The sequence below is a fragment of the Miniopterus natalensis genome, chromosome 1, assembly GCF_054644295.1.
Source record: "Miniopterus natalensis isolate mMinNat1 chromosome 1, mMinNat1.hap1, whole genome shotgun sequence".
Classification (NCBI taxonomy): domain Eukaryota; kingdom Metazoa; phylum Chordata; class Mammalia; order Chiroptera; family Miniopteridae; genus Miniopterus; species Miniopterus natalensis.
Genome location: NC_142081.1, coordinates 98,432,071 through 98,459,609, shown reverse-complemented (window position 1 = coordinate 98,459,609; position 27,539 = coordinate 98,432,071). Strand labels below are relative to the sequence as shown.

Below are 27,539 nucleotides of genomic sequence, written 5' to 3'. Positions count from 1 at the left end.
CTCTCTCTGCCCAGGGATGCCTCTCCCTGGATGCTTCTCCACATATTGTGGGGCCGAGTGGGGGGCTACTCGTTCTGAGACCTTAGAGGCCAGGCCTAGGCTGCACAGGGCCTGACAGGGAAGGGGGAGCAGTGAGGATTGGTGGGGAGGCTGATGACCTCCAGGGACGCTGGACCAGATGGCCTGGCCTTGATGCCCCATTCCCTCCTCCCATCCCTAGGAGCATCCAGCCAGACACAGCCACCATCAAACTTATACTTCAAAATACATGTGCACATAGGCTCAAATGGAGTTGCTCACGTGTTTACAAATACACATGCCCATGCACTATGACCACGCACACACACACACACACACACACACCAGAGTTAAATTTGAATTCACTAAATTCAAGGGGGCAAATCCTGGTTCCTCCACTTACTAGCTGGATATACTCAAGCAAGTTACTTAATCTCTTTGTGTCTTAATTTCCTTTTTCATAAAGATGAGGATAATAACAGCATTTACCTTACTGAGTTGTTGTGAAGATGAAATGAGATAAAGTGGTACAGAGCTGTAAAAGAGTGGCTGACATCCAGAAGTGCACTCATTCATGCATATTTCCTAAGCCCTTCAGGGATACATCTACTACCACTTGGTGGTAGGCCTGGCAAAAGCACAGGATTAGAGCCTCAGTTTTCTCATCTGTAAAACAGGGATAATATTACCTACCTGGTGGGCTGTTGTGAGGATCCAAAGAGGCCCAGCATGGAAAGACCCTGGCCCACAGAAGCCTGTTATATTAGAACTACTGTCTGTAATTGTCGAAGAAAAGGTCACAGAACAGGTGCTGGGAGGATGAGCCAAGGCAGAGTCTGGCCCCCATTTTTTCCCAGGCTGGAGCTGGGAATTTTAATGACAAAGCCCAAGGCCCTGGGGGTCAGAGCTGCTCGCTCCGTTGGATCCAGCCTGGTCTGGCCATAGCCTGGTGTGCGTCTGGGGGCAGGGCTGGCCAGGGGGCCGTGGGTGGAAGGAAAAGAGGAAAACCAGCTCGGTGGAAATTACCCTGCGGTTGGCTCAGGCGCCCACGAGGCTGTATTTATAGAGCAGTTTTTAATTCCTCACAGCCGAGTTAACCCTTTCCAGGCCGCGGTACCAACCCGGTGCCGGGGGGGGGGAAACACGCCTGGGGTCAGACAGCGCGACCGGAGTTCCCGCTGGGCCGCCAGCAACCTGCTGGGGAGCGTGGGGGGCGGCGGGCGGTCGGGGACTGGCCACCTGTCCCCCTCGCAGAAAATAAACTTCGGGTTCTGGGAGCGTGCGAACGGGGTGAGGGAGGGGCAGAGGTTAGACCCGCGCCCCCGTCCCAGGGCGCCGGGCCCCCTTGCTTGGTCGGGCTGGGTCCAGGCGCGGGGTGCAGACCCGGTGCGCTGCCCGGGCAGCTCGGGCCTGGCCGCACCACCGCGGCGGGGCCAATCGGGTCTCTGGGCGCACTCGCCGCCTTTCCGGGCCCGCCGCTTCCTCCAGCCGCCCCGCCCCTCGGACTCCCTGGCCGCCCAGACCCCCGGCGGGTTCCGGCCTTCCGGCGACGGCGGCGGCGACTCGGCAGTGGCTCCGGGTCCGGATCCCGGGAGTGGGCGCGGCGCGGTGAGTGCTCGCGTGGCGCGGCCGCAGGCGGCCTTTGTCTGCGGCGGACGCCAGCTGCGGGGCCGCGAGAGCCCGCAGGGGAGGCGCCCCGCTCGGCCTTCTCCGTCCCGGGCCGGCCTCCGCGCCTCGAGCCGGGGGAACCTGAGCGCACCCCCGACGCAGGGGGCCGCGGCAGCCGGGGGTGGCCGGAACCCAACCCCCGCCTCCAGCCTGGCCTCCCCCTCCCTCTGGTCCAGGGGCCGGGGCGCCGCGTGACCTGCCCTCACCCGGACGCGGCTGGGGGAGGCTGGGGGTGGTTCCGACGGCGGAGGTCCGGGTGTGCCAGGGCCGCCGGCGGGTCTGTCACTGTGCTGGTGACTCGGAGAAGCTTCACCGGCCCGCTGGAGCTGCGGGCTTGGCAGTCCCCCGCGCCCTGTTGCAGAACCTCCTGACCACGAATTCGGAGGAGGAGGAGCTGCCTGGGAGGGAAGGGCGAGTGCTTAGGGTCCACTCTGCTTGAGCTGGAAGGATGGAGTGGATGACGGCAGAACTTCTACAGGCTGCAGTGGGCCTGAGGGGACAGATTCTGAGAACAGGTAGGTACAGCTGACCTGGGTGACCGGTGAATAGGTGTCGCTGGAGGGAAGGAGGCAGAAGGACGCCAAAGAACAGGAAAGCACAGGGGTGGGGTGGCTTGGGCTGGGGAAGTCTCAGGGAGATGGTGAGTGAGGTTGGGTGGAGACAGAAGGGGACCCGTGGAGGGAAGGCAGGATAGGGAGGGGGGTACTAAAGGGGAGGGGATTGAATCCCAGGTCCCAAGACCCTCACTTGCTGTTCATCCAGGGCATTGACAGGTTTGGGGGCCTAAGGCAGTGAACTGCAAGAAAAGTGGATTTATTTCAAAGGACAGCCTGCTCTAATGAGAAATGTGTGATGGGTGACTCAGATACGGGATCTGTCATTGAGAGAAAACGTCAAGCAAATAGTAAAGCAAAAAATTTGAGGGGCTGGGAGGGGTGTTTGATTTAATTGAGAAAAACTACCTTAAAATGGGATGTGGATAATTGTAAATGAATCTGGTTTTGTCATTTAGGTAAGGCCCCAAGTCCTTTTCTTACAGGCATCTTGAGCAGTTAGCTTCAGCTTTAGAAAGTAATGAAGCATCTGTCTTTAAGAGGGTTCTTTATTTAGTTCCACTCCTGGCTAATCCTCTCTGGCCTCCCAGAAATTCCTAGGAAATCTGATGCTGTGCCGCCCTCCTTATTGTTCGGGGGCCTGCACCATAAGTCGGGTGCTTTTGGAGGCTGAGGGAACTTGAAGTCTAAACTTGAAATTGAAGTTTAAACGTGTGGGATGGCTCAGGCTGATCTCAGTGGCAGGGAAGGGTGAAGAGCTGTGGGGCTGTAGAGTCTGAGTGGTGGTTTGTAGTTAAGCTTGTTGGGAATGGGACTATTTTGGGTGAGTACATTTCCCTGACATCTGAAGTTTTCAGGTTTAAGCACTAACACTTCTAACTGTTGAGCATGGAAGTCTTTCTCCCCTTATTATATATAGCACAATCTGACATCAAAACACTCATTTTTCTGCATCAGCACTGTGAGCATCAGGTTTTGCTAAGTGGTTATAAGGCAAGGGGACTCTTGGAGTGATATTTTCACTTAGTGGCTTCAGCGATGCTTTTGTTGGTCCCATGGCTGATCCTTGGAGTTCTTCTCCCTCTTCAATGACCTCATTGGTAGTTTCTCCTACCTGCCTGCTCTGAGCTTTCCAATTTACTTCAGGACCCTTGTGCTCCAAGAAATCAGACCATCCAGCTTGTTAGGGGTGAGCAGCCTGTGTCAGTGTAAGCCTGAGGATGAGAAGGGTGCCAGATTTGAGGACTGCTTTCCTTCCTGTCCCTGGTCCTCTTCAGCTCTGCCAGGCACCTGATGGGAGAAGGCACCTAGATGTCTGGGATGCTCAGATGCCTGACATCTGGATGCTTGAATGTTTGTGGAACGGACAGTTAGAGAAGTGTTGTCCCTTTTGTGGAGGCTATGTCCTTATACTGGTAGGGGTGACTTCTGAGTCTTCCTCTGGGAATTTCCCCATCCTTAAACTGTGGCCTTCTCCAGAGTCACATATCTTCATTCTTTGGAGCGGGTTTGGGTTTCACAATGACCTGGACAATACTCTTTGGGGTCAGAAATGCAGTGGGATCATAGAGTCATGAGTTGGGACTCCACAGCACCCAGAGAGAGTCCTAGAAAGTGTAGCACAGGCATCTGGCTTGTTGCCGACTGGTTCTCAGTTAGACATGTGGGGTTTGGGCCGGGTGATGAAAAAGACCCAAGTCCAAGCAGCCTCCAAGTTTATGACTATATAGGGCCTGAGTATAGTCCTGAATCATAGGGTCATGTGAAGGAGAAGAAAGGCAGGCAGGATGATGTCACTGCCCATGGCTTATCCTCTGAGTGGGTGGCAACTTCTCATTGCTATCCTTTTCCCGTACCCCCAGGGCAGGTGTGACAGGGAGGTCCACCAACAAAAGAGGGAAGTCATAGCTTGGACCTAGGGGAGAGGGCACATATGATCCTTGAGAAATTTCCCTTGGTCTTGTTGGCTCAGAATGGAACAAAAACATCTGGAAGAGGGCTACATGTGCTGTTGCAACCCTCCCTCACTTGCCATCCCCAGTTCTGCCTCACCTGCCATATGAGGTTCCAGATAAGAGCATTGGGTTTTCAGGTTTTGGAGGTGGAGCTGTGCTGGATGCTCAATAAATATTGCATTTAATCATCATAGCAGTCCTAGGAGGTAGGGTATCATTGGCTCTACTGTATAGATGGCAAAACTGAGGCTCAGAAAGGGGAAGTCACATGCCCAAAGACACACAGCTGGCAAATGCTGGAGCTAGGATGCAGTCTGTCTCCAGGACTGGCTCTTTCTGGCACTCTGGAGGCAGGCATAGGCTTCACCCCTTGTTCTGTAGCCTGGCAAGATGTGCTAAGTGTCCCCGCAGCAAGGCAGAGAGCACTCATCTGGGGAGCCAGGGAGAGGGCAGGCCTGATCTAGGTATCCCCAACTAGTCATCCTGGCAGCCCAGTTAGGGCCGTTGCTGAGAGTGCTTGCTCTTCTGGAGGCCTGGTTCTCAGCATACCCATACTTCCAGGTGCCACTTCTATACCCTCTGGTTCTGACCAGTGCTCTGCCTCCTCCACACCCTTTATGCCTTTAGACATTTGGCCTTCCCAAGGCTTAGGGAGAGTATGTTGGAGGGAAACCTGCTAGGAGTGGGGGTGAGAAGCATTTTTTGTTGGGAACCTTGGAGCCTTGAAGCAGGGAGAGATACTACCTCTGGGAGGCAAGGCTCCCAGGTCACCTTAAAGTCAGCATCGGATCTGAGGAACTGGAACTCCCCAGGGAGACACTGAAATGTGTGTTTGGGGGAGAGGCTCTGTGTAGGGGGACGTGGCAGCAGCAGGGGCAGTAGGGGCTGGAGCCCATGATATGTGGTGCTGTGACTTGTCTTCTGGAAGGAGAAAGGGGTAGAGGACTGCCAGGGGTGAGCCAGACACAGAGATGGAGCCAAATTGTGCATTCCCTGCTTTGGAGCTGGGGTGTTGGTGGGGTTCTAGGTGGAAAGGGGGTCATAGGAGGAATAATGGTCTCAGGGACCTGGATATATAGCTTAACAGAGGGGAGTATTGGCTGCAGAAAGTAGGGTGGGAGGGAAGGAGGAGGCTCAGTGCAGAGGGGCCCAGGAAGCCTTGTCCCCATGACCATGACAGTGATAACAATAATAGTAATAATTGTTACCACTGTTTGGGTGTTAGGTACTTTCCTAAGTCTTCTGTATATTGTCTTATTTTATTCTAATAGTAGCTGTGGGGTAAGGATTGTTACGTTGTTTTAGAGATATAGAATCAGGTCTCAAAGAGGTTAAGTCATTTATACCTGGTCATGTGTGTAGCAAGGCTTCTGAGTCAGAATTTGAACTCAGGCCTGCCTGTGTCTGAGCCCAGGCTGTACCCTGGGGCAGACAAGGCAGCCTGATGAGTCCATTTGACAGGTGAGGAATCAAGCCCTGGGGCCTCTTAAGAGCTCTCAGTTGCCTCTAATGGTGACTGATGACTCAGCCTGGGCCCTTGAGCAGCCTGCCCTCCTCTGGGCTCAGATTCTCATCTGTGCAATGGGCATGGAGGTGGACACAACCAGGTGAACTCCAAGAGGCCTTCAAGCTCTGAGGACTGGGGGAGCTGGCTACACTCCTGAGGGGGAATCTCTGGAGAGCCTGGTGCTTAGGTAGACCGGTTGGTGGTGTTCTACTAGGATGAGCTTCTTTCAGGATGGAAACTTAAAGAATTTGGAAGCAGGGAGGCATTTAGACAGAACACATCTGGAGAAAGTGGGTTCTTCCTTGAGTGAAGTCTGGAAAGTCTTCTGGAAAGGATAGGATTTCCAGACACTTTAAGGTGCGTGCACCTAATAGGACTCAACACAGATTGAATGAATGGAGATGTGTGTGCTGCTGTTGCAGCCTGCCAGGAACCCTGCTCTGATTTGGTTTTGCAGTTCCTCATCTCTTTCCTTTCTTTCTCCATTCTCCTATTCCCATTCTTTCTTCTGGCTGGACCTCTTCTGAGCTCATTGTAATTTTACTTTTTTCAGGGTTCTGTACCTCCAGTGATGTGTATGTATGTTTGTGTGTGTGTGCACATACGTGCACACCCATGTGTGCATATGGCCTCTGCAAACACTTCAAGTTCTGAGATGGTGTCACACTGCCTTTTCAAGTGATGTTGAGTCCTAGAAGATGCAAACTCATGTTGGGTGGCCCCCTGGCCAAGCGATTTTCAACCTTTTTCATCTCATGGCACACATAAACTAATTACTAAAATTCTGTAGCACACCAAAAAATATATTTTTTGCCAATCTCACAAAAAAAGATATAATTTTTATTCATTCACACTGGACAGCTATTGTGTTGGTTGTCACTTTTTTATTTGACAATCTAAGGGAAAAGAGGTCAGTGTTCCTGACTAAATAGGTATTACATGTTTTAAAAATTCTTGCAGCACACTGGTTGAAAATCACTGTACTACCTAGAAGAGGGTATGAAAAGCAGACCAGCTGCTGCAGTAAAAGTCTCACCATGCTCTCAGACCCACAGAGATGGGCTGGGTTCTCTCTAGTTTTGCCGCCTCCCATTCTGATGCCATGCCTTCAGTGTGGAGAGGGTGCTGTGGGGGGGATGGTGTGGCTTGAAAAGGCTAAGGGCTATTCTCTGTCCTAATCTCCTTTCTTCCTACAGCCACGAGGGAAGCAGGCAGAAGATGCCAAGAAACTTTGGCGTGGCTCTGCTGGGCTGGCCCTGATGGCATACTGCTGTCCTGACTCACGCAGAAATCACTTTGAAAGGAAGAATTTATTTCTTTTCTTGCGTGGGATCATGGGGCTTGGAGCAGTGCCCAGTGACTGAGATTATCAGAAAAAGGGACACACATTCATTAATTCATTCACTGAACAATGCACTGGGCACTTATTATTGCCAAGCCTTTGCTAGAATTAAGGATACAATAGTAAATAAAGCAGATGTGTTTCTTGCTTAGGGAAGTTCCAATATGACAAGAAGAAAACAAACTGGGCAATAACAGGGACTACCTTCGAGTGGTGGACCTCTGACCCAGGTTTTCTGCCAAGGTGGAATGTCAGGATAAAGAGGTGTTACCCATTTATCTAGGAATAAGGAACTGGAAGGCCCACTGTGGGGGGTGGCCAGTCTGGGGAGGTGGGTGGCGCCAAGCCAGATAGTGCCATGGAGGAGCTGGGATCTTATCCCAAGTAAGAGGAACAGTCTTGGGATGAAATATTGAAATATTAAAAGTGATGACGATGCAATTTGTGTTTTCATAGCAGTTATTCTGGCTGCTGTGTAGAGTATAGATTGTAGATTGGGGTATAGAACTGGGTGGGGGACAAGAGAGAAAGTGGGGAGACTGGTGAACAGCTTTTGTGGTTATGCAGGCAAGAGTTGATGGTGACTTGGCCAGGCAGAGAGAAGCAGAAGTGGAAGAGAGAGAGTAAAGATATATTGGGCCAGCAAACTTTTTCTGCAGAGGGCCAGAAAGTAAATATTTGAGGCATTGCTACTACTTTTTCTGCTGTTGTAGTGCATAAGCAGCCACAGACAGCATGCAAATGAATGAAGTGTGGCTGTTTGCCAATGAAACTTTATTTACGGACACTGAAATTTGAATTTCATATAATTTCCTTGTATCACAAAAAATCTTTTTTTGATTTCCCCCAATCATTTAAAAGGTAAAACCCTTCTTAACTGGTGAGCTGAACAAAAACAGGTGGTGACTTGGCTTTGGTACTCAAGCTGCTGTAGTTTGCAGACCCCTGATATATATTTTGGGGTGCTTTTTCTTGGTGATGAACTGTAGAGGTGAGAGAAACTCAGGTTTCTGGCTTCAACAGAGGATGGAGAGTAGTGTCTTTACCAAGTGTAAAAGGATGGGGAGGAACAGGTTTGGGGGAGAAATCAAGAGTTTGAAGAGAGACATTCAAAGAGGGAGATGCCTGTAAGTCACTGGAACAGACATTAGGAAGCAGTTGGGTTTAAATTTGGAGCTCAGCTGAAAGGTGTAGACTGAAGAAGTAAATTTGGGAGTTGCGAGTATATAAATGATATTTAAAGCCTTGGGAGTGGATAAAATCATCTAGGGAAAAAATACTAGAGAGTTGAAAAATAAAATAATAAAAAAAGAATAGAGAGTTGAAGAGAGAGCCTAGAAGATGCTAGGAAGTGCTGGAGAAGGAAGGGCCTGCAATGAAATACAGGTGATAGATGGAGAGAGACTGGGTGACTAGATCTGAGACCATAGGACATTTTGTTAACACAGAAATGAAGTCATAGAAATATAGTTTGTTCATTCAACAACATGTCATGGACTTAATTCCATGCCTTCTTTTGAAAAGCTGTATGCTGTTCCATTATCTAGATTGGCCGTAGTTAATGTATCACTTCCCCATTGTTTCCCACTTTTGCTGCTATCTGGGTATCTTCACAGTGATGCTAAAGCAGCTTCTAAAACTACGGCCATGGGCCAAATCTTTTGCTGCTTGTTTTTGTATAGCCACAGATAAGAATGGTTTTTACATTTCTAATGGTTGGAAAAAAATCATGTGATTCATGAAAATTATATGCAGTTGAAATCTGAGTGTCCATAAGGTTCTGTTGAAACAGAGCTCTCTCATCCTTTTATACATTATGTACGACTGCTCTCCTGCTACAGTAGGTAGTTGTGACAGACACTGGATGTCCTACAAAGCCTAAAATATTTTCTATCTGGATCTTTGCTGACCCCTGCCTGACTCGATCCTACATCCAGGACCAGTAGTAGGTCCACACATGGGTGGAGTGGAGTGTTTTGAGCAGCTCCAGGAGGGTACAATCTTGAAAAAAATTCTTTAATTCCTCAAATTCCACCATCAACTCATTCTTATTTTGAATAAACTGTTGCCCTTTTATACATCTTCCTTTAAAATTTAAACCTCCTCAACAAAGTTAACATTACATATTAATCAGTTAATCAAGGTTGAACTTACCTATAGCAATCATGTTACTCCTTTACTTCAAACTCTTTCTTCCTCATCATTTTCAGAGTCCAAATTAAACTTCCTGCTCTAGTCCCAGACTTCCTTTTAGCTTCTCCCCGTCCTGTGATCAGTACCTTACAATTCACGTCAGCCCATTCTGAATTGCTTGCAATTCCTCCAACTTGCCATGTTGCTTCCTATCTCAGTGTCCTTGCATGGGTTTCTCCCTCTGCCTGGAATGGCCTTTCCCAACCTGACCACCTATGTAGCTTCGGGTCAGTTTCAGTGCTCAGCTTTGGGATTACCAAGTGTCTAATGTGCCTCCAAGTAGCTATCACTGCATCTTAAGTAGCACAGTATACTGGGCTGCAGTGATGCATGTGCATGCCCACCTTCCCTACTGGAATGCAGGCTCCTTAAGGACAGACACACATTTCTCTATTCCCAGGGTCTGCCTAACAGGCACTCAGTGAATAGTTAAATAAATTACTGAATACATAAACAAATGTATATTCAAGTTGTAGGTAATAGAACTTAGCTCAAACTGGCTTAAGAAAAACAAAAAGAACCTGGACAATGTAGGTGTGCAGCTTGAGGCAGGCATAGGAGCTTAAATGATGTTTTCAGGGCTCCCTCTAGCTTTCCTCTCTGCCCCTGTTTATTTGTTTGGGTGAATTTTTTATATTGTTGGTAGGTGATAGAGTCATTGCTAACTGCCCCAGAGCATATCTCCTTCTTAGCAACCTCAGCAAGAAAGAGTCTTTTCTGTTGACTCCCAGCCACCCTGGGATGTCTCTGATTGGGTGTGGCTTGGCTCACTGGCCCATTCTTAGGCCAATCACTGTGTATGGGCGTGGCAGAGGTTCTCAGTGAGTCAAGTCTGGTCACATGCTGAAACCTGAGGCTGGGGGTCAGCCCCACCAGCATCAGATGGACTGGGTTCCCTGCAGGAAAGTGGCCCTGTTATCAGAAGGAGCCAATCTAGAACCAGAGAGAGGCTGTGCAGCAGAATAAGAGTATCAAGACTACCCACTGACTTTTGATTAGGCAGATAACTCCTGGTGTGTGTGTGTGTGTGTGTGTGTGTGTGTGTGTGTGTGTGTGTGTGTGTGGAGGGTTGAGGGAGTGGAAGGATTGGGCAGAAAAGACAAAAAGAGAACTCATGGATATGGACAACAGTGTGGTGATTGCAGGGGTGGAGGTGGAGGTGGAAGAGGGCACAGAGGGGATAAAAGGTGATGGAAATATTAAATTATATTAAAAACAAGAACAACAACAACAAAAAAGACTAATGATTGAAGACAGAAGATTTGTTCAGCATGTTTTGCTTCTTTGTGAGGGAAAGAAGGACCAGAAGCTTCTCCCAGGTGAAGAAGGGACTCCCAGGTGGGGATATGATAATCTGCTTTAAATGGGTTTGTCTTCTGGCCATGGGGATCTCCTGTCTTGGTGCTGAGTGAACTTGGAAATAAGATCTCTGAGGATCTGTCAGGGATATCTCAGGACAGTTTGGGATAGACAGTGGAGGGAGAGAAGTGTAGGTGTAGATTTTAGCGTTTCACAATTTTCCACTGTTTCCAGGATCAATTCAGTGTCCTTAACTGACCCCTCACTGACCGGCCTCACCTCCTGATATCCTCCCCTAGGAGTCTCTATCTTCCTGTGGTTGTTCCCTCCTCCACACCCTTGCTTATGTTGCCCCTCTGTTAGATAGCGAACCATCTCTCCTCCTCTGTGAGGCCCTTCCTAATCCTCCCCACTCCTCCAGCAGATTGCTTGACCCTCTATTCTCACAATACCTGATATAAACCTGCATCAAAGTACTTGTCATATTCTATTTTAATTATATATTTTCCCCCAAACCCTTTTTCTATTTTTATTATAAAAGTGGTACTTGTCCTGGCTGGTGTGGCTCAGTTGGTTGAGCGTTTTCCTGTGCACCAAAATATTGCAGGTTCCATTCCCAGTCAGGGCACATGCACAGTTGCAAGTTCAGTCCCTGGTCTTGGGGTGTGTGCAGGAGGCAACTGATCAATGTTTCTCTCTCACATTGATGTTTTTCTCTCCCTCTCTTTTCCTCTCTCTCTCGAAAATCAATAAAAACATTTTAAAAAGCGGTATTTCAAATATGCCATTTAGCAGCCCTGTAACCTTGAGAAAGTTACAAATCTATGCTTGAATTTCCTCATCTGTGAAATGGGATAATAATAGTGCCTAGAATTGTTGGGAGGCTTAAAGGAGTTAATATGTGCAAGAGTATGTAGAACAGAACCTGGTTCATAGCAGGCATTCAACACTTGACTTTTATTATTATTATTTGTTGCAAACAAAATAATGTACACTGGAACCTCGGTTCTTGAACTTAATTTGTTCTAAAAGGGTGATCCAGAAGCAATTTGTTCAAAAACCTAATCATTTTTCCCATTAGAAATAATGTAAATTGAATTAATCCGTTCCAGACCCCCAAGTGATTCCTCGTTTTAACCTTTCTTATATACAGTACATGTCTAGTGTACTGTTTATAAATATACACTTTAAAAACAAAAACGAGAAGATGGCGGCGTAGGTAACAGCTGTACCTGCCGCCTCCCTCAACCACATTAAAATTACAACTAAAATATAGAACAGCCGTTACTCAGAACCTCCTGAAATCTGGCTGAACAGAGGCCCTTCAACCAGGGAACTAAAGAAGCATCCAGATGGGTAGGAGGGGCGGAGATGCGGGCAGATCAGGGCTGAATTTCAGAGATTCAGCCGCAGGCCCACACCCGGTGCTGCGGGTTAAACCCCGGAGGGATATCTCAGGGATGGAGGTTTACTGGAGGAGTGAGGGGTCCCAGCCCCACAGCAGGCCCCCAGCCCAGGGCTCCAGGGCCGGGAAGAGAAGTCCTCACAACTTCGAGCTGTGAAAACCAGTGGGGACTGTCCCTGAGGGTCGTGGAGGCTGCAGGAGCCCCAGCAGCTTCTCTTAAAGGGCCCGTGCATAGAGTCACTGGGACGCACTCCCTCTGAGCCCCAGTGACCAGCAGCTTGAAAGGAACCTGGGACATTCAGGAAGGAACTAACCTGCCTAAAATTGGGGCGAGAGGTGGAGGGGCAGCTTTCTCCCAGGTAGAAGAGCTGGCAGAGGCCATTGCTCCTTTGGCGAGCCCTTCCTGCACAGAGCCGGCAGGCAGACACCATATTTGAGTCTCCAGCACCTGACTCACACCTTTGGCCCCGCCCTGGTGATTCCCGGAGGCCCCGCCCCTCCCCACCTGCAGGCTCATCCAGGCCATTTCCAGTGGCTTTTCTGTGCAAGTGGCCTCTTGAGCCTCATGCTTAGGACTTTCCTAAAATCTCTCAAACAAGCAGCAGCGGGCCCCATACGGCCTGATAAGTGGCCCCAGGCCTGGCACTAGGGGCAGCCTGCATTGGCTCATAGCTTGGCCTCTCCTGGACACCTCCAAGCCCAGCACAAGTAGCAGCCAACTACGGTTTGCTGTGTAGCTCATGCTGGGTGGCCCTGGGCAAGGCACTGGCAGAGGCTGACTTTGCACCTCCCGGGAGGCCTCAGAGACAGTGTACCTGGTGGTCAGAATCAACCATGCTGGATTACAACCCTACCACAGCCACAAGTGACACACTTAAGGGGTGCACTTGGTGAACACCAGAGCTCCACTGAAGTAAATCCTGCTCCATAGGGGTGTCTACAGCACAGCAGCTCTTTGGATGTAGTTGCAGCTGGTCCTCACAGCCAATTGGCGTGGGGGTCAGTTCCTCCCAGTGACACCAACAGCAACCAAGGCTCAACTACAACAGGACAGTGCACACAGCCCACACAGGGGAGCACCTAGAAGGCCCATCTCAGGTGACTGGGGAGGCTGAGCCACTGGGCCCTACAGGACACCTACTACACAAAACCACTCTACAAATTCCAGGAGACATAGCAGCTCTACCTAATACATAGAAACAAACATCTGGGAGCAGCCAAAATGTGGAGGCAAAGAAACGTGTCACAAAGGAAAGAACAGAAGAAATCTGTAGTAAATAAACTAAATGAAATAGATCCAAGCAAGCTAACAGATACAGAGTTCAGAATTTTGTTTATAAGGATGCTCAAGCATATTAGTAAGAGTATTACGAAAACAACTGAGAAAATCGATGACATAATAAAGTACCAATTTGAAATGAAGGCTACACAAACTGAAATGTAGAATAATTTACAAGGAATCAACAGCAGAGTAGAGTAGAGAACGCTGAGAATCAAATAAGCAATTTGGAACATGAGGAAACAAAAAACACCCAACCAGAAGAGCAAAAGGAAAAAAGAATCCAGAAATATGAAGATAGTATAAGGAGCCTCTGGGACAACTTCAAGAGGCCCAACATTTGTATTATTGGGGTACCAGAAGGAGAAGAAAGAGTAAGAAATTAAAAACCTATTTGAAAAAATAATTACAGAAAATTTCCCCTACCTGGGGAAAGAAATAGACTTACAAGTCCAGGAAGCACAGAGGGCCCCAAACAAGAGGAACCCAAAGAAGCCCACAGCAAGACACATCATAATTAAAATGCCAAAGGTTGAAGACAAAGAGAGAAGCTTAAAAGCAGCAAGAGAAAAACAGTTAGTTACCTACAAAGGAGCACACATATGACTGTCAGCTGATTTCTCATCAGAAGATTTTCAGGCCAGAAGGGAGTGGCAAGAAATATTCAAAGTGATGAAAAACATGGAACTACAACCAAGATTGCTCTACCCAGCAAAGCTATCACTTAGAATTGAAGGTCAGATAAAGAGTTTCTCAGACAAGGAAAAGCTAAAAGAGTTCATCACCACCAGACCAGCACTACAGGAAAGGTTGAAGGGTCTTCTTTAACAAGACGCTGATGAACAAAAGAATCTGACGAACTAAATAGATCCAGAGACATTGACACATGCAACAGATGATCATATTTCAGAGGAAAGAGGGAAAGGGGGGTGGAGGGTGGGGAGAGATTAACCAAAGAAGTTATATGCTTATATGCATAACCCATGGACACAGTCAATTACTGGGGAAAGGCCTGGGGAGGGGGTGGGAACGAGGTGGAGGGGGTCAATTGGGGGGAAAAAATGGGACACCTGTGATACTTTCAACAATGAAGATAAATTTAAAAAAAACAAAACCAAAAAACAAAACAAAAACAACATGAAATTTAAATGAAAATTTAACAAAAAGGAAATAAAATGTACAGTAAAAAATGAAAATTTACATACATACTGGAATCACCTTTAATGTTGAGAGCATGGAGGTGTTTTCATGGAGGTGTCCTCTTCCATGAAAATGTAAGGTAGCTGTTCTCCTGGGTTCTTTCTCTCTTTTGTCTCTTTGCTTCGCTAGAACTTGCTTTGAGCTTACTGGCCTCTGTCTCACTAAAGACCTATCCAGTTATGTTTGTTTTTGCGGACGTTTTAACACTTGCCTGAAGTGAAACACTGCTTTATTATTGAATAGGTTTATCTCATGGTTTGCTACTTCTTTGTCAGGGTGATATTTCTTAATCAAACTTTGCGTTTCACCCCATTCCTAAGCATTTCCTTGATTAGTGAGGTAGGAGTATCCTCCCTTCTCTCCTCCTCCTTTGAAGGGAGGTCCTCAGCTGCCGTCTGTTGCTGCTCCCTCTGAAGGTGTGGTCAGCTCAGTGCTGTGGTCCCCCTCCAACTCCTCCACCTCACCCTCCACCTCCACCTCCACATCCAGGGACTTGACCAGAGACACAGTATCCTCCACAGCAGACACTGGCTCGTCCTCAAAGCCCTCAAAGTCTCTTCCAGCAACAGACTCAGGCCACAGTTTCTTCCAGGCTGATTGCATAGTCCAGGAAGACACTTTCCCCCATGCTTTGTCTATCAGCCTCAAGCAAGTGAGAATATTAAAATGTTCCTTCCAGAACTCCCTGAGGGTTAAATTAATTTCAGAGGTCACCTCAAAACACCTCTGAAACAGTACCTTTGGGGAGAGTTTCTTAAAATTAGAAATGACCTGCTAGTCCGTGGGCTGGATGAGAAGCGTTGTGTTAGGTGGCAAGAACCTCACAGTGATGAAGCTGTTCTCCTTCACCAGCTCAGCCTCCAAGCCTGGAGGGTAGGCAGGAGCACTGCCCATTAGAAAAGTGCCCCGAGTGGCAATTGTTTTTCCCAGAGGTATTTCTTCACACTTGGGGCAAACACTTCATGAATCCACTCAATAAAAATGGCCTGTTTACCCAAGCTTTGCTGTTAGTCCTCCACATTGCATTCACCTTGTTTTTTATGACATTTTTCTTGACAACTCGCAGGTTTTCAGAATGGTAGGTGGGTAGAGGTTCAGTCTAAAGTCCCACTCGCATTCCCACACAGCAGTAACTCAGCCTGTCCTCCATTGGCTTGTGTCCTGGCAGTGACTTCTCCTGTGTGGTGTAGACATTTTCTTCCAGAAGAGGCCTGTCTCATCACAACTCAACACTTGTTGGTGAGCAAATCCCTAGGTCTCTACATATTCTTGAAATTCTGTCACGTAGTTACCAGTGGCTACTTTGTTAGAACTGGCAGCCTCTCCATGCCTCACTTTACTATGAATGCAATTTGTTTTCTTAAATTTATTGAACCACCCCCTTACTAGCCTTAAACGAATCACTTTCAGCACTCGTTCCAGGGATGTCTTTCAGGTCAGCATGCAGCCTCTTCACTTTTTCACATATCATTGCCTCCGAAATGCTGTCACTGGCTAACTGCTTTTTGTTTATCCAAATCAACAACAGTTTCTCTACCTCTTCAATTGTCTGTGATCGTTGTTTCATGAACACTTTCACACCCTTAGCAGCATTATCCAGGACCTGATTGCATGGTCTGGGAAGACACTTCCCCCTATGCTTTGTATATCAGCCTCAAGCAAGTGAGGAAATTAAATATCCTCTTATGGCCTCTTTATGTTTTAAAATTGTGCTAATCCTCTATTTCGCCATGCTATACTCAGTAACCAGATCAGACACCTCTATCATACTTTGCAATTATTTCTTTTTAAGCTCTATCATCATTCTCACAACATTCCTTTTCACTTCGCTGCTATCACTAATCTTCTTAGGACCCATGGTGACTTACTGTATGTATTTAATAATAATAAGCAGCAAAAAAAAAGAAAAAGCAAAAACATGACAGCATTCACAGCACAATTTCCTGACATGTTAACAATGTGGGGTTTAGAGGTAAACACTCGTATTCTTGCATTCTCTTCTTTGTCACCTGGGAAACACATAACTGATCATGCTGGTAGCAGATTGAAAGGGTTGTTGGGTCAAGAACTGAAGTTTTTTCCTACAACCGAGACATTTTTTCCATGAACAACTTGGTTGAGAACCGAATTGTTCGAGATGGGAGACATTTGAGAACTGAGGTTTGACTATAGTAACATGGGTAACTTATGAAACTTAATGACGAACCCAACCCAGCTGAAGACCAAGATCATTTATGATCGTACGTTTGTATGTCTGTCTCTCCATCTCTGCTTGTAGCGCCTGGGAGCATGAATGGATAAATGAGTGCTGGGAGACTTGAGGTGGGCAAATAACCAGTTTTATGGGGAAGAAGGCAGGTTGTGGGAACAACACGTTGGTGATCTTGTCCTTAATCCCTGACAAAGTCCTGGAACAAATTATCAGTCTATTCTCTTCAAATGAACCTTTTTTCTGGATCTTCTCCATGTGACTGGTACCCTACCAAAAGCCAAGACGCATCCCATGACAGCCTTGGGGCTTAGATGGGCAGATTGGCAGCTGGGTGGTGGCACAAGTAGGAAGACTCACAAGCCCTAAATATTGGAGGACATTGATCCAGGGCAGACCCTAGTGCTCTGGGGTTTTCCCATTCCTGTTTTCTCCCTGAGGACCTTGATGGCACAAGAGACAAAGCAGGGAGAGGAAAGCAGCTGTTTTGGATGACATTCATTCGATCTTTACTTTTCATCCACTAAAAAATTATTGAGCACCTTCTATATACCAATGACTGTCAAAACAGTACTTCAGAAGATCAAGGCATAGTTACAACACACTGTGACTATACTTAATGCCACTGAATTGTACATTTAAAATGGTTAAAATGGTAAACTTTATGTTATATTTTGCCACAGTTAAAAAAATGATCATGGCAGTTGGAATGATGGCCTCAGCTTAACTGGACGAAATGTACCAGTAACAACTGAAACCGCCTATAAAGCTCCACCTTTTCCCCGAATTGTTCAGAAGAGGATGGCAGAGAAGTATGCCGATGTAAGAAACACCCAAATCTGTAGAAAATTTTTAAGAGTTTATTTGAGCCAAACTGATGACAGTTGCCAGAAAGCAAAATCTCAATGGATTGAGAAAATGCTCCAGAGAATGGCAGTTTTGCAGCTTATTTTATGCATTAGAATCAAAGAAGTGGGGAGAGGCATGAAATCCACTGGTGGTAGATTAAGGGAGTGAGAGAAAGCAAGGCAGGGAAACCTCTGAGACTGGATAAAGAGTAAAGCTGAGACACGTACTTCTTCTACATCGGAGGGTACAGGGTAGCTAACATTTCCAGTGCAGAGACGGTCTGCAGGGAATGAGGTAACCGTGAGGGCCTCTGTGGTCTCCTGTCCTTGTTCCATCAGGCTGTGCCCTGAGGGGTCTGGAAGAGGAGATCACTCTGACTTTTCAAAGGTATGTTATCTTAGATGCAAAAAGACCATACACAGGCTCACGGCAGGTAAAGATTGACCTTTATTAAGGAAACTACAGGCCTAGGATGGGACTACCTGCCATGACCTGCTTTTAGTTAGGAATTTTTATGTTCAGACCATCCTATATAGTTACTTTAGGTCTCTGAGTTTGTAGGACCCACCATGCTGACCTCCTCCGAGCTTGTCAGTTTAGTATGTGGCTCTTTTGTCATCCACACGTGGATCAGCAGCAATACATGGAAACAACTTATGGTCATTGGCCATAGCTTTGATAGTCTATTATTTTAGGTCATTTTGGTGAACAATATGGCATGCTGCCCATTGGTGACCTCATCAAGAGAGAGGAAGATTGAATTCTTGCAAAGTTGTTACAAGAGAGAGGGCAGACTTGTTCTGCGTGGTCCAAGGGGTCGAATGAGGACTGACATGGGCTGAGAGACAGATTTTGGCTCAATATAACAGAGCTTTCCACCAGTGGGAGCTGCCCAAAAGTTAGCACACTGACTTGGGAGGTAGTGGGTGTCTATCAGTGGAGGGGGAAAACAGAGGTTTTGGGGGTGGCCAGAGAGGTTCCCTGTTCTGATCCTGACCATTAACTTCCGCAGTTTCTCCAGAATTTGTTGGGGGACCTCTTCTCATTTTGTGATCTCCCTCAGTGATCCCAACTTTGGTTTTTGTTACCACCAATGCATGGATAGCTCTCTTGTCCCCCTCTGTTCTGAGCTCCATCTCTGTGTGTTCAGGAGTCCATCACACATTTTGGCATGGTGATCCACACTGTTCTGCCCCTATACATGCTCCATTTCCAGGCATCCTCATCTTATGTGTGTCCACATGTTTGTCCAAGCCTTCAGTACAACCTTGACTCTTTCAGCCCTTCCCTCCCAAACAAACAATGAAGCCCATCAAGTCTACCTTTGAAATTGAATCTGGGCCAGGCACCACTAAGTGACCCTGATGAGATAGTGTCCAGTTCTTATTTTGAAATATCTATTTTAGATGTGGTTTCTTTTGCTGCTCTGAGCAGTGGCAATTTTCATGGGGTGAGCAGAGTGGGGAGAGGAGGGAAAGTAAGGAAAGGATGGCTCCCTGAATTAGTTACTTCAGGTGCTGTAAGAAAGACCCAGAACAACAGTGACTTATGCTAGAATAGATGCTTATTTCTCTCCCATGTGATAGTCTGGGTAGTCCAGGGCTGATACTGCAGCCCCTCAGGGGCCTTCTATCTTGCTGCTTTGCAGTCCCTAGGGTGTTCCTTTGGCAGCATGGCCCCAGATGGCTCCCTATATCTGAGTTCCAGCCAGTGGGAAGGGGGAAAAGAGCAGGTATATGCTCTCTCTTTAAGGGCATGACCCAGAAGTTGGATACATCTGTTGTTCTCACCTCCTATTAGCTAGAAAGTGGTCATGTGACCACAGCCAGCTGCAAGGCAGGCTGGGATCTGTAGTCTAGCTGAGTGGCCATGTGCCTAACTAAAACTTCTACAGAAGAGATTAGGTGTAATAGCAAAGCTCGTCATTTCTGCACAGTGGTTTTGTACATTTCACTGTGAACTGCATGGCAGCTAATTGGCTAACCTTAGGTATATACGAGTACACTAAGGCTTAACACACTAGCAAAGTTATAATAGCATCCAGCAAAGCTCTTTTATGGATGGGAACATAGGTCTCAGAGAGGGGAAGTCACCTGTGAAGACTGCACAGTAAAGTGTCAGAGCTAGAACTAGCACCTCAAACTTTCTACCTCTTCAAAGAGTTCAGTTGAGAGGCAAACAGGCAGTGCCAGGAGGACTGAGGCTGGGGAGGGGCCACCTTTCCCAGTCTGTCTACCCGAAGAATACTAATCATTTTTCAGGACTCAGGGTTATCATGTCTCTGAGGTGCCTCCAAGTGACCCTCACCGCACCTTAAGTAGTACCCTATGCTGAACTGCAGTGATTCATGCCCACCTTCCCTATTGGAATACAGGCTCCTAGATTTTAGTCATCTCTCTTTCCCCAGTACCTGCCTAATAGTTAAATGCATTACTGAATATATGAATGAATGTATATTTGAGGACTCCTTCAATTGCAGGTAATAAAAACTTAACTTAAACTGGATTAAGAAAAAAAAAAGACTGGCTGAAGTATCCCGGCAGTCTAGGTGAGCAGCTTGCCTCAGGCTTAACTGCTGTTTTTAGAAGCCCTGCTTCTGTACTATGCTGGTTAGCAGACATTGACACTGGCTATATGGCTTGACCCTTCTTACCTTCTTTGTGGGAAGTGTTGCCCAAGCAGCCCCTGCAAGGGCTGAGAGGAGGCTGGAGAATATGGGCCGCTGCTGGTGGCCATGGTTGTGTCAAGGAGTCCCTCTTAGGCACCCCCAAGTCCAGGGCATCTTGGTATAGAGCCCAGTCTCAGCCCTTGTTGTTTTTGGTTTGGGTTTTATGGGGGTCACATCTTGGGTCATTTCTCGGGTGCTTCCCTGTGGCTCCACCTCTTGCAGGTTGGATGTGCCTGCTGTACTCTCAGGCTAAATGTGGCCTGGGTCCTAACTCCTGCTTCTTTCTTAAAGCCCAGGCACTCTGGTCTCTCCTGGCAGAACTCCTTGGAGTTCCCACATTCAGCCAGGACTGGGATGGGGAGGGGGAAGGGAGAGGAGGGAGGAATGACTGGCTGGTGACTCACTGGGAGAGTAGCACATACTGACTACAGGGCAGGTCCCGCCTGGGGGTTGAGGCGCTCATCTGTCCCCAAGGGCAGTGATTGTCTTTCTGTTCTCTGTCAGGCTCCCCATCTCCCAGCTTTGTTTTTCCTTTCTGCCCTCTGCTCTTGGGTGCCCAGCTGTTGTGGTGGAGCCACTGGTGCTGTGGGATTCTCAGGTCTCCTCAGTTCTGTGCTGTCAGTCTTCTTCCCAGGGTGAGCCACAAAGGTGGGAACTTTCCTGGGTTCAGAGTTTAGGAAAGGAGTCAAAGGGAGCAAACCCAACACCCACCCCTGGAACCCCCCATTCTTCCACTGGAGGGAAGGACAGCTCAGCCCTTGGGGAGCCCTGAGAGGTCTGATCAGGAGAAAGGTGCTCCCTGATCCCCCACATTCACAGAAGTGGCAGGCATTCCCAAGAGACCCTGGAGAGTAAAACCCCAGTGGCAGAAATTAACTTGATGTATAGAGATGACAGTTATTAAGAAAGGTCTTGAGTGTTGGGCAGGGGACTGTGGGTTAACTTCAGTAGTAAATGGGGAGCCATGGGAGCCTCTTGAGCGGGGGGAAGGACATGAGCAGGTCCTAAGCACTGTAGAGAATGGGGTTATTGTTGGGGACAGAGCAGAGATAGCAGGGCCAGTGAGGAGGGTGGCAGGAGAGTCAGGGTGGGAGATTGTAGGCAAGAGGAGCAGGGAGAGAGTGAGGGAAGGGTCCAGGAAGAACAGACAGGCCTTGGTTTGTCTGAGGGTGAAAGTGATGAAGGGAGACTTGGAATCTGGGAGCTTCTTAATCCTTAGTGGGGCAGGCAGGCATGGCAGGCTGCTAGCTTTTCCTGTGGGCTGTGGTGGCTCTTGTAGGCAGGATGTGATGCTTGCCAAGAATGCTTTTATGAATGGAGTGGGAGGCTGCTGACTCAGCAGGTGGCTTTGGGTCACCAGGTTTGGACCGGAAGCCTCTAGGAAGGAAGTGGCTGCTCAGGGCTTCCCCACTGCAGACAGCTGGGAGGGGGGGCTGGCAGGAGGTACTGGGTTAAACTGAGGGACTCCCTCAGCCCAGCTTCTGGGTATGTGGGGGTTGGCTGGGATTAGAAGGGTTGAAGCCAGCTGCCTGTGACTGGAACTGATGCTAATGGCTGTAGGGTTTTGCTCTGTGGAAGGGCAGGAAGGTGTGGCTGGGAACCCAAATACTTCTCAGCTGTGCTAACTGGCAAATTACATCACATTAATATGTCACTTCACTTATCTGGGCTTTAATTTTGTTTCTTTTACAAAATGGGATCAAGTAGTTCAGCCTGTCTCCCCTGGGGGCTGTGAGAACGTGAAATTGGTTATAGATGTGCTTATCAGTGTTGGATAGTATAGATTGACACTGGCTATGTGGCTTGGCAGGGACAACCAGGCAGCAGCTGTGGGACACAGATACAAGGTTTGAGCAGCTTGCCCAAGTAAGATACCTCGGGTACAGCCAGGCTTGGAAGCAGCTGGATCCGGGAGGTCTGGGCCCCCTGCTGAGGTCTGACCTGAGACCACACACCTGCGTCTCACTTAGTCCTGCCTCCAGCCATGGGGGTCAGCCACGAGAGGTCAGCTCCTTACATTTCTGATCATCTTGGTCACTCAATCTATATGTAATAAACTAGCAAATGTTCCTTCTCTCTGGGCCCCATACTCATATACCCAGCTGCCTCCTAGAACTTGCCCCTGGAAGTTTTTGCACAAACTTTGCTAACATTATGTGCCCTGTACTGAACTCTTCTCCGTCTCAATGAATACCCCACCTGGTCACTGGGTGCAAAACCATGGACCCTGACTACTCCCTTTCTCTGTCCCCACATCCTCCAGTCCTGTCTCTTTCACCCAGACCTGCTTCGTCTCTTCTGTCCAGCTTGTCTCATTTATCCTGCAGATGCCTTCAGAGTAATTTTTATGAAGCACAGCTAGGACCATATCCTTTCCTCAATTCCAGAATCTTGGTGGCTGTCAGCTGCCTTCAGGGTAAAGGCCGGACCTCTTAGTCTATGTCTAAGTCTGGCTCCAGCCTCAGCTCCTCTCCCCAAACCGATCTGAGCACATCCTTGCCCTGAGCAGGCTGACCTTGCCTCTACTTGCCTCTTTCTTATATTTGAATCTTAGTTCTGAAAGGGTGGGTCCCAGCTACCACTCCCCCCTCCCCCAGCTTAGCCTCCCCAGTGACTCAATTCCTGCCAGCATCTCTCAGAAATTCCCTCAGCAGAGAGCCTTGTGGGTGTGTGGGAAGAAGGATCTCTCAGCTGGCAGTTGCAACCTTGCCCCAAGCTGGTCCAGGGGAGATGAGGTGAGTATGCCTGGGGAGGACCTTTTGAGACAAAGGCTTCACTTCCTCTTCCTCACAGGCAGGGGCAGCCTTCCGCCACGAGAGCCCAGCTGTCAGTTGCCTCAGAGGAAGATGGGCAGTCCTGGCCCAGGTGTGCCTATGGCCACCACCCTAGGAGTGCTGTGGTTCTGCTTCACAGGTGAGGGGTGTGGTTTTAGGGCTGGAGGTGGGGGAGGGACTCGTACTCCCACCATGGGTCCTGTGGAGCCTCTCTGCCTAGCAGGGATGGGGAGGGTTTATTGAGCCTCCTCCCAATCTCCCCTGTACCCTGTCCGTGCTCATTTCCACCTCCAGGATCCAATAGGCGACTTATTTTGCATTTCTTAGCCTCCATTACCCCTTCTATAAAATGGCATTGTGAGCACTAATATGTCAAATGTCACCTCCTCAGCAAGGCTTTCCTGGCTACCTTGTATAAAACAGCACATCCCTCCCTGACCTTACTTCATGCTTCTTCAGCATTTATCTCCACTTGATATATTGTATGTTTAGTTCTTATTGTTTGTCTTCTTGGAGAACAAGATTGGTACCAGCCACATAATAGTGCTCATACACCATGTTGAATAAATGATGTGAACCTTCCCACATAGAGCTTGGCACAGAGTTGGCATTCAACAATGGCCACTACTTTCATAACAATACTCTCATCTTGTATTTCAAATCCTAATCAGTACCTGTGCTCTGAGGAGGGACCGCGGTCTTCCTCCCTGGGTGAATACGAAACTTAGTTTCTGGTGCCATCTGGTGGTATAAAGAGGAAGCATCTATACCCAACGCTGCTCTTCTCTAGAGAAAGGACTTTGGGTGATTCCTGAGGTTTCATTCCCCAAATGCGCCCTAAAAGGGGCACCCTGGTCCAGTTGGTCTCCAGTTGCAGAGCTGGCCTGTGGCATCTGGAATTGCAGGGAGAGATCTCAGTGCACTGCAAAGATTATGATACCCCCCTCTCTGTGTAATTCACAGTAAAAATACTACCATAAAATATTCTTTTCCTTTTCCCCCCGATTACCATACTGTTTTCTTTATTTTTCTTTTTTTAATTGAATATATTGGGGTGGCATTGGTTAATAAAATTATACAGGTTTCAGGTATACAATTCTACAATGCATCGTTTGTATATTGTACTGTGTGTTTACCACCCCAAGTCAAGTATCCTTCCATCACCATTTATCTCCCCATTCCCTTCTTCTACCTCCCCCCATCCCACCTTTCCCTCTGGTAATCACCATACTGTTGTCTGTGCCTATGAGTCTCTTTTTTTCTTTCCTTAATCCCTTCACCCTTTTCACTCAGGAGCCAAACTCCTCCCCTCTGAAAGCTGTCACTCTGTTCTTTGTATCCATGAATCTGTCTCCACTTTGTTAGTTTATTTTGTTCATTAGATTCCACATATAAGTGAAATCATGTGTTACTTGTCTTTCTCTGACTGGCTTATTTCACTTAATAATATCCAGGTCCATCCATGCTGTCGCAAAAGGCAAGATTTCCTTTTTTACAACTGAGTAGTATTCCATTCTGTAAGTGTACCACAGCTTTTTTATCCACTCATCTACTGATGGGCACTTGGGCTGCTTCCAGATCTTGGCTATTGTAAATAATGCTGCTATGAACATAGGGGTGCAAATGTTCTTTTGAATTAGTGTTTCAGATTTCTTGAGATATATTCCCAGAAGTGGAATCACTGGGTCATAAAGCAGTTCCATTTTTAATTTTTTGAGGTAACTCCATACTGCTTTCCACAATAGCTGCACCCATCTGCATTGCCACCAGCAGTGCACTAGAGTTCCTTTTTTCTCCACATCCTCACCTACACTTGCTGTTTGTTGATTTATTGATGCTAACCATTCTGACAGGTATCAGGTGACATCTCATTGTGGTTTTAATTTGCATTCTCTGATTATTAGTGATGTTGAACATCCTTTCATATATCTGTTGGCCATCTGTATGTTCTCTATGGAGAAGTGTCTATTCAGTTCCTTTGCCCATTTCTTAATTGGATTGGATTTTTGGTGTTGAGTTTTGTAAGTTCCTTATACATTTTGGATATTAACCCCTTATCAGATGTATTGATGAATATCTTCTCCCATTCAGTGGATTGTCTTTTCATTTTGTTGATGGTTTCCTTTGCTGTGCAAAAACTTTTAGTTCAATATGGTCCCATTTGTTTACTTTTTCTTTTGTTTCCCTTGCCCAAGAAGATATATCAGAACAAATATTGTTATGAGAAATGTCTGAGATTTTACTGCCTATTTTTTCTTCCAGGATATTTATGGTTTTGAGTTTAACACTTAAGTCTTTAATCCATTTTGAGTTTATTCTTATGTGTGCTGTAAGAAGGTGGTCTAATATAATTTTTTGCACGTATCTGTCCAAAACCATTTACTGAATAGACTATCTTTACCCCATTGTATGTTTTTGCCTCCTTTGTCAAATTTTTTTTTTTTTTAATATATCTTTATTGATTTCAGAGAGAGGAAAGGAGAGGGAGAGAGAGATAGAAACATCAATGGTGAGAGAGTCATTGATCAAGCCCACAACCTGGGCATGTGCCCTGACCAGGAATCAAACCCCAATTGCCTGGATCCCAGGTCGACGCTCAACCGCTGAGCCACACCCGGTTGGGCACCTTTGTCAAATATTAATTGACTTTAAAGGCGTGGGTTTATTTCTAAGCTCTGTATTCTGTTCCATTGACCTATATGCCAGTACCATGCTGTTTTGATTACTTTGGCCTTGAAATATAGTTTGATATCAGGGAGCATGATTTATCCAACTGTGTTCTTCTATCTAAAGATTGCAGTGGCCTATTTGGGGTCTTTTGTGGTTCCATATAAATTTTTCAAATATTTGTTCTAGTTCTGTGAAATACGCTATTGGCATCTTGATAGGAATTGCTTTGAATCTAGAGATTGCTTTGGGTTGTATGGATATTTTAATGATGTTAATTCTTCCTGTCCATGAACATGGTATATGCTTTCACTTATGTGTATCTTCTTCTATTTCTTTCTTCAGTGTGTTATAGTTTTCCGAGTACAGGTCTTTTACATCCTTGGTTAAATTTATTCCTAGGTATTTTATCTTTTTAAAGCAATTGTGAATGGGATTGCTTTCTTAGTTTCCCTTTCTGATAGTTCATTATTGGTGTATAAAAATGCAACTGATTGTTGGATATTTATTTTGTATCCTGCTATTTTACTGAATTCATTGATCAGTTCTAGTAGTTTTTTGGTGGAATCTTTAGGGTTCTCTATATACAGTCATCTGCAAGTAATGACAGTTTTACTTCTTTCTTTTCAATTTGGATGCCTTTTATTTCTTCTTCTTGTCTGATGGCTGTGGCTAGGACTTCCAGTACTATGTTGAATAAGAGTGGTGAAAGCAGACACCCCTGTCTTCTTCCTGATCTTAATGGGAACACTTGTAGTTTTTGCCCATTGAGTATGATGTTGGCTCTGGGCTTGTCATATATGGCCTTTATTATGTTGATGTATGTTCCCCCTATTCCCACTTTTCTGAGAGTTTTTATCACAAATGAGTGTTGGGTTTTGTCAAGTGCTTTTTCTGCATTTAAAAACCATATGATTATGTGGTTTTTATCCTTCATTTTGTTTGTATGGTGTATCACATTTATTGTTTTGCAGATATTGCACCAACCTTGCATTCCTGGAATAAATCCCACTTGATCATGGTGTAGAACCTTTTTAATGTATCTGGTTTGCTGATATTTTGTTCAGGATTTTAGCATCTTTGTTTATTGGGGATATTGGCCTGTAATTTTCTTTCTTTGTTGTGTCTTATTTGGTTTTGAAATTAGGATAATGTTTGGCTCATAAAATAAGCTTGGGAGTCTTCCCTCCTTTTGTCTTGGAATAGTTTTGTTTTGAAATAGTTTGAGAAGGATAGGTGTTAGTTTTTCTTTGAATGTTTGGTAAAATTCACCTGTGAAGCCATCTGGTTCAGGACTTTTGTTTGTTGGGCAGTGTTTTTTAAATTTTTTTTATTACTGCTTCAATTTCACTAGTTGTAATCTACCTATTCAGATTCTCTGATTCTTCATGATTCAGCTTTTGAAGACTGTATACTTCTAGGTATTTTTCCATTTCTTCCAGATTGTCCAATTTGTTGGCATATAGTTGTTTGTAATATTTTCTTACAAAAATGTCCTTTTTCTAAGTTCAAGAAACCTTTATGAGTGCTGTGTTCAGTAAATTTTGTAAGACTGTTTGATTCTTATACTTTTTGAGTGTGCCTGTTTGGCTAGGACCCAAAGCACACAATCTAACTATGACCCAAGAATGGCATTTTAAAATAATTTGAGGTATGGGCACACCTCCCCCCAAAAAGGCATTGGGGATCCCTTCCTAACTTTCCAGGGCTCTAAAAGAAGAGCTGGAATGGAGACAGAGGTGAGGAGGTGGAGAGGCTACAGGGTAGATCCACAGGATGGAGGGCAGGGGTGGAGCAGGAGGTTTGTCTCCGGCTGTGCCTGGGTCCTGCCCCTGGGGATGGAGTTGGCTGCTGAGATCCCTGCTCCTGTGTTCCCCTCACCCAGACTCCATCAGTAAGCCCTGTTCATTCTCCCTCCTAAATAAACCTTGAGTCTGTCTCATTCTCTCCAT

At 46.7% G+C, this 27,539-nt stretch overlaps 1 protein-coding gene across 4 annotated transcripts in view; it reads left to right on the top strand.

The window, feature by feature from the left end:
* Positions 1-1,907: 1,907 nt before the first annotated feature.
* CD276 (CD276 molecule) overlaps positions 1,908-27,539 on the top strand; it is a 40,315-nt gene continuing 14,683 nt past the window's right edge. Inside the window, exons 1-3 of one of the 4 annotated variants that reach the window (XM_016201630.2) lie at positions 1,916-2,201; positions 17,313-17,451; positions 22,940-23,059. In XM_016201630.2, the coding sequence (XP_016057116.1) occupies positions 22,993-23,059 (67 nt within the window). In that variant the 5' untranslated portion in view covers positions 1,916-2,201; positions 17,313-17,451; positions 22,940-22,992. Of the gene's footprint in view, positions 2,202-17,312; positions 17,452-22,939; positions 23,060-27,539 lie in introns of all 4 variants that reach the window. The other 3 variants (XM_016201642.2, XM_016201621.2, XM_016201635.2) reach the window with 3 other exon arrangements.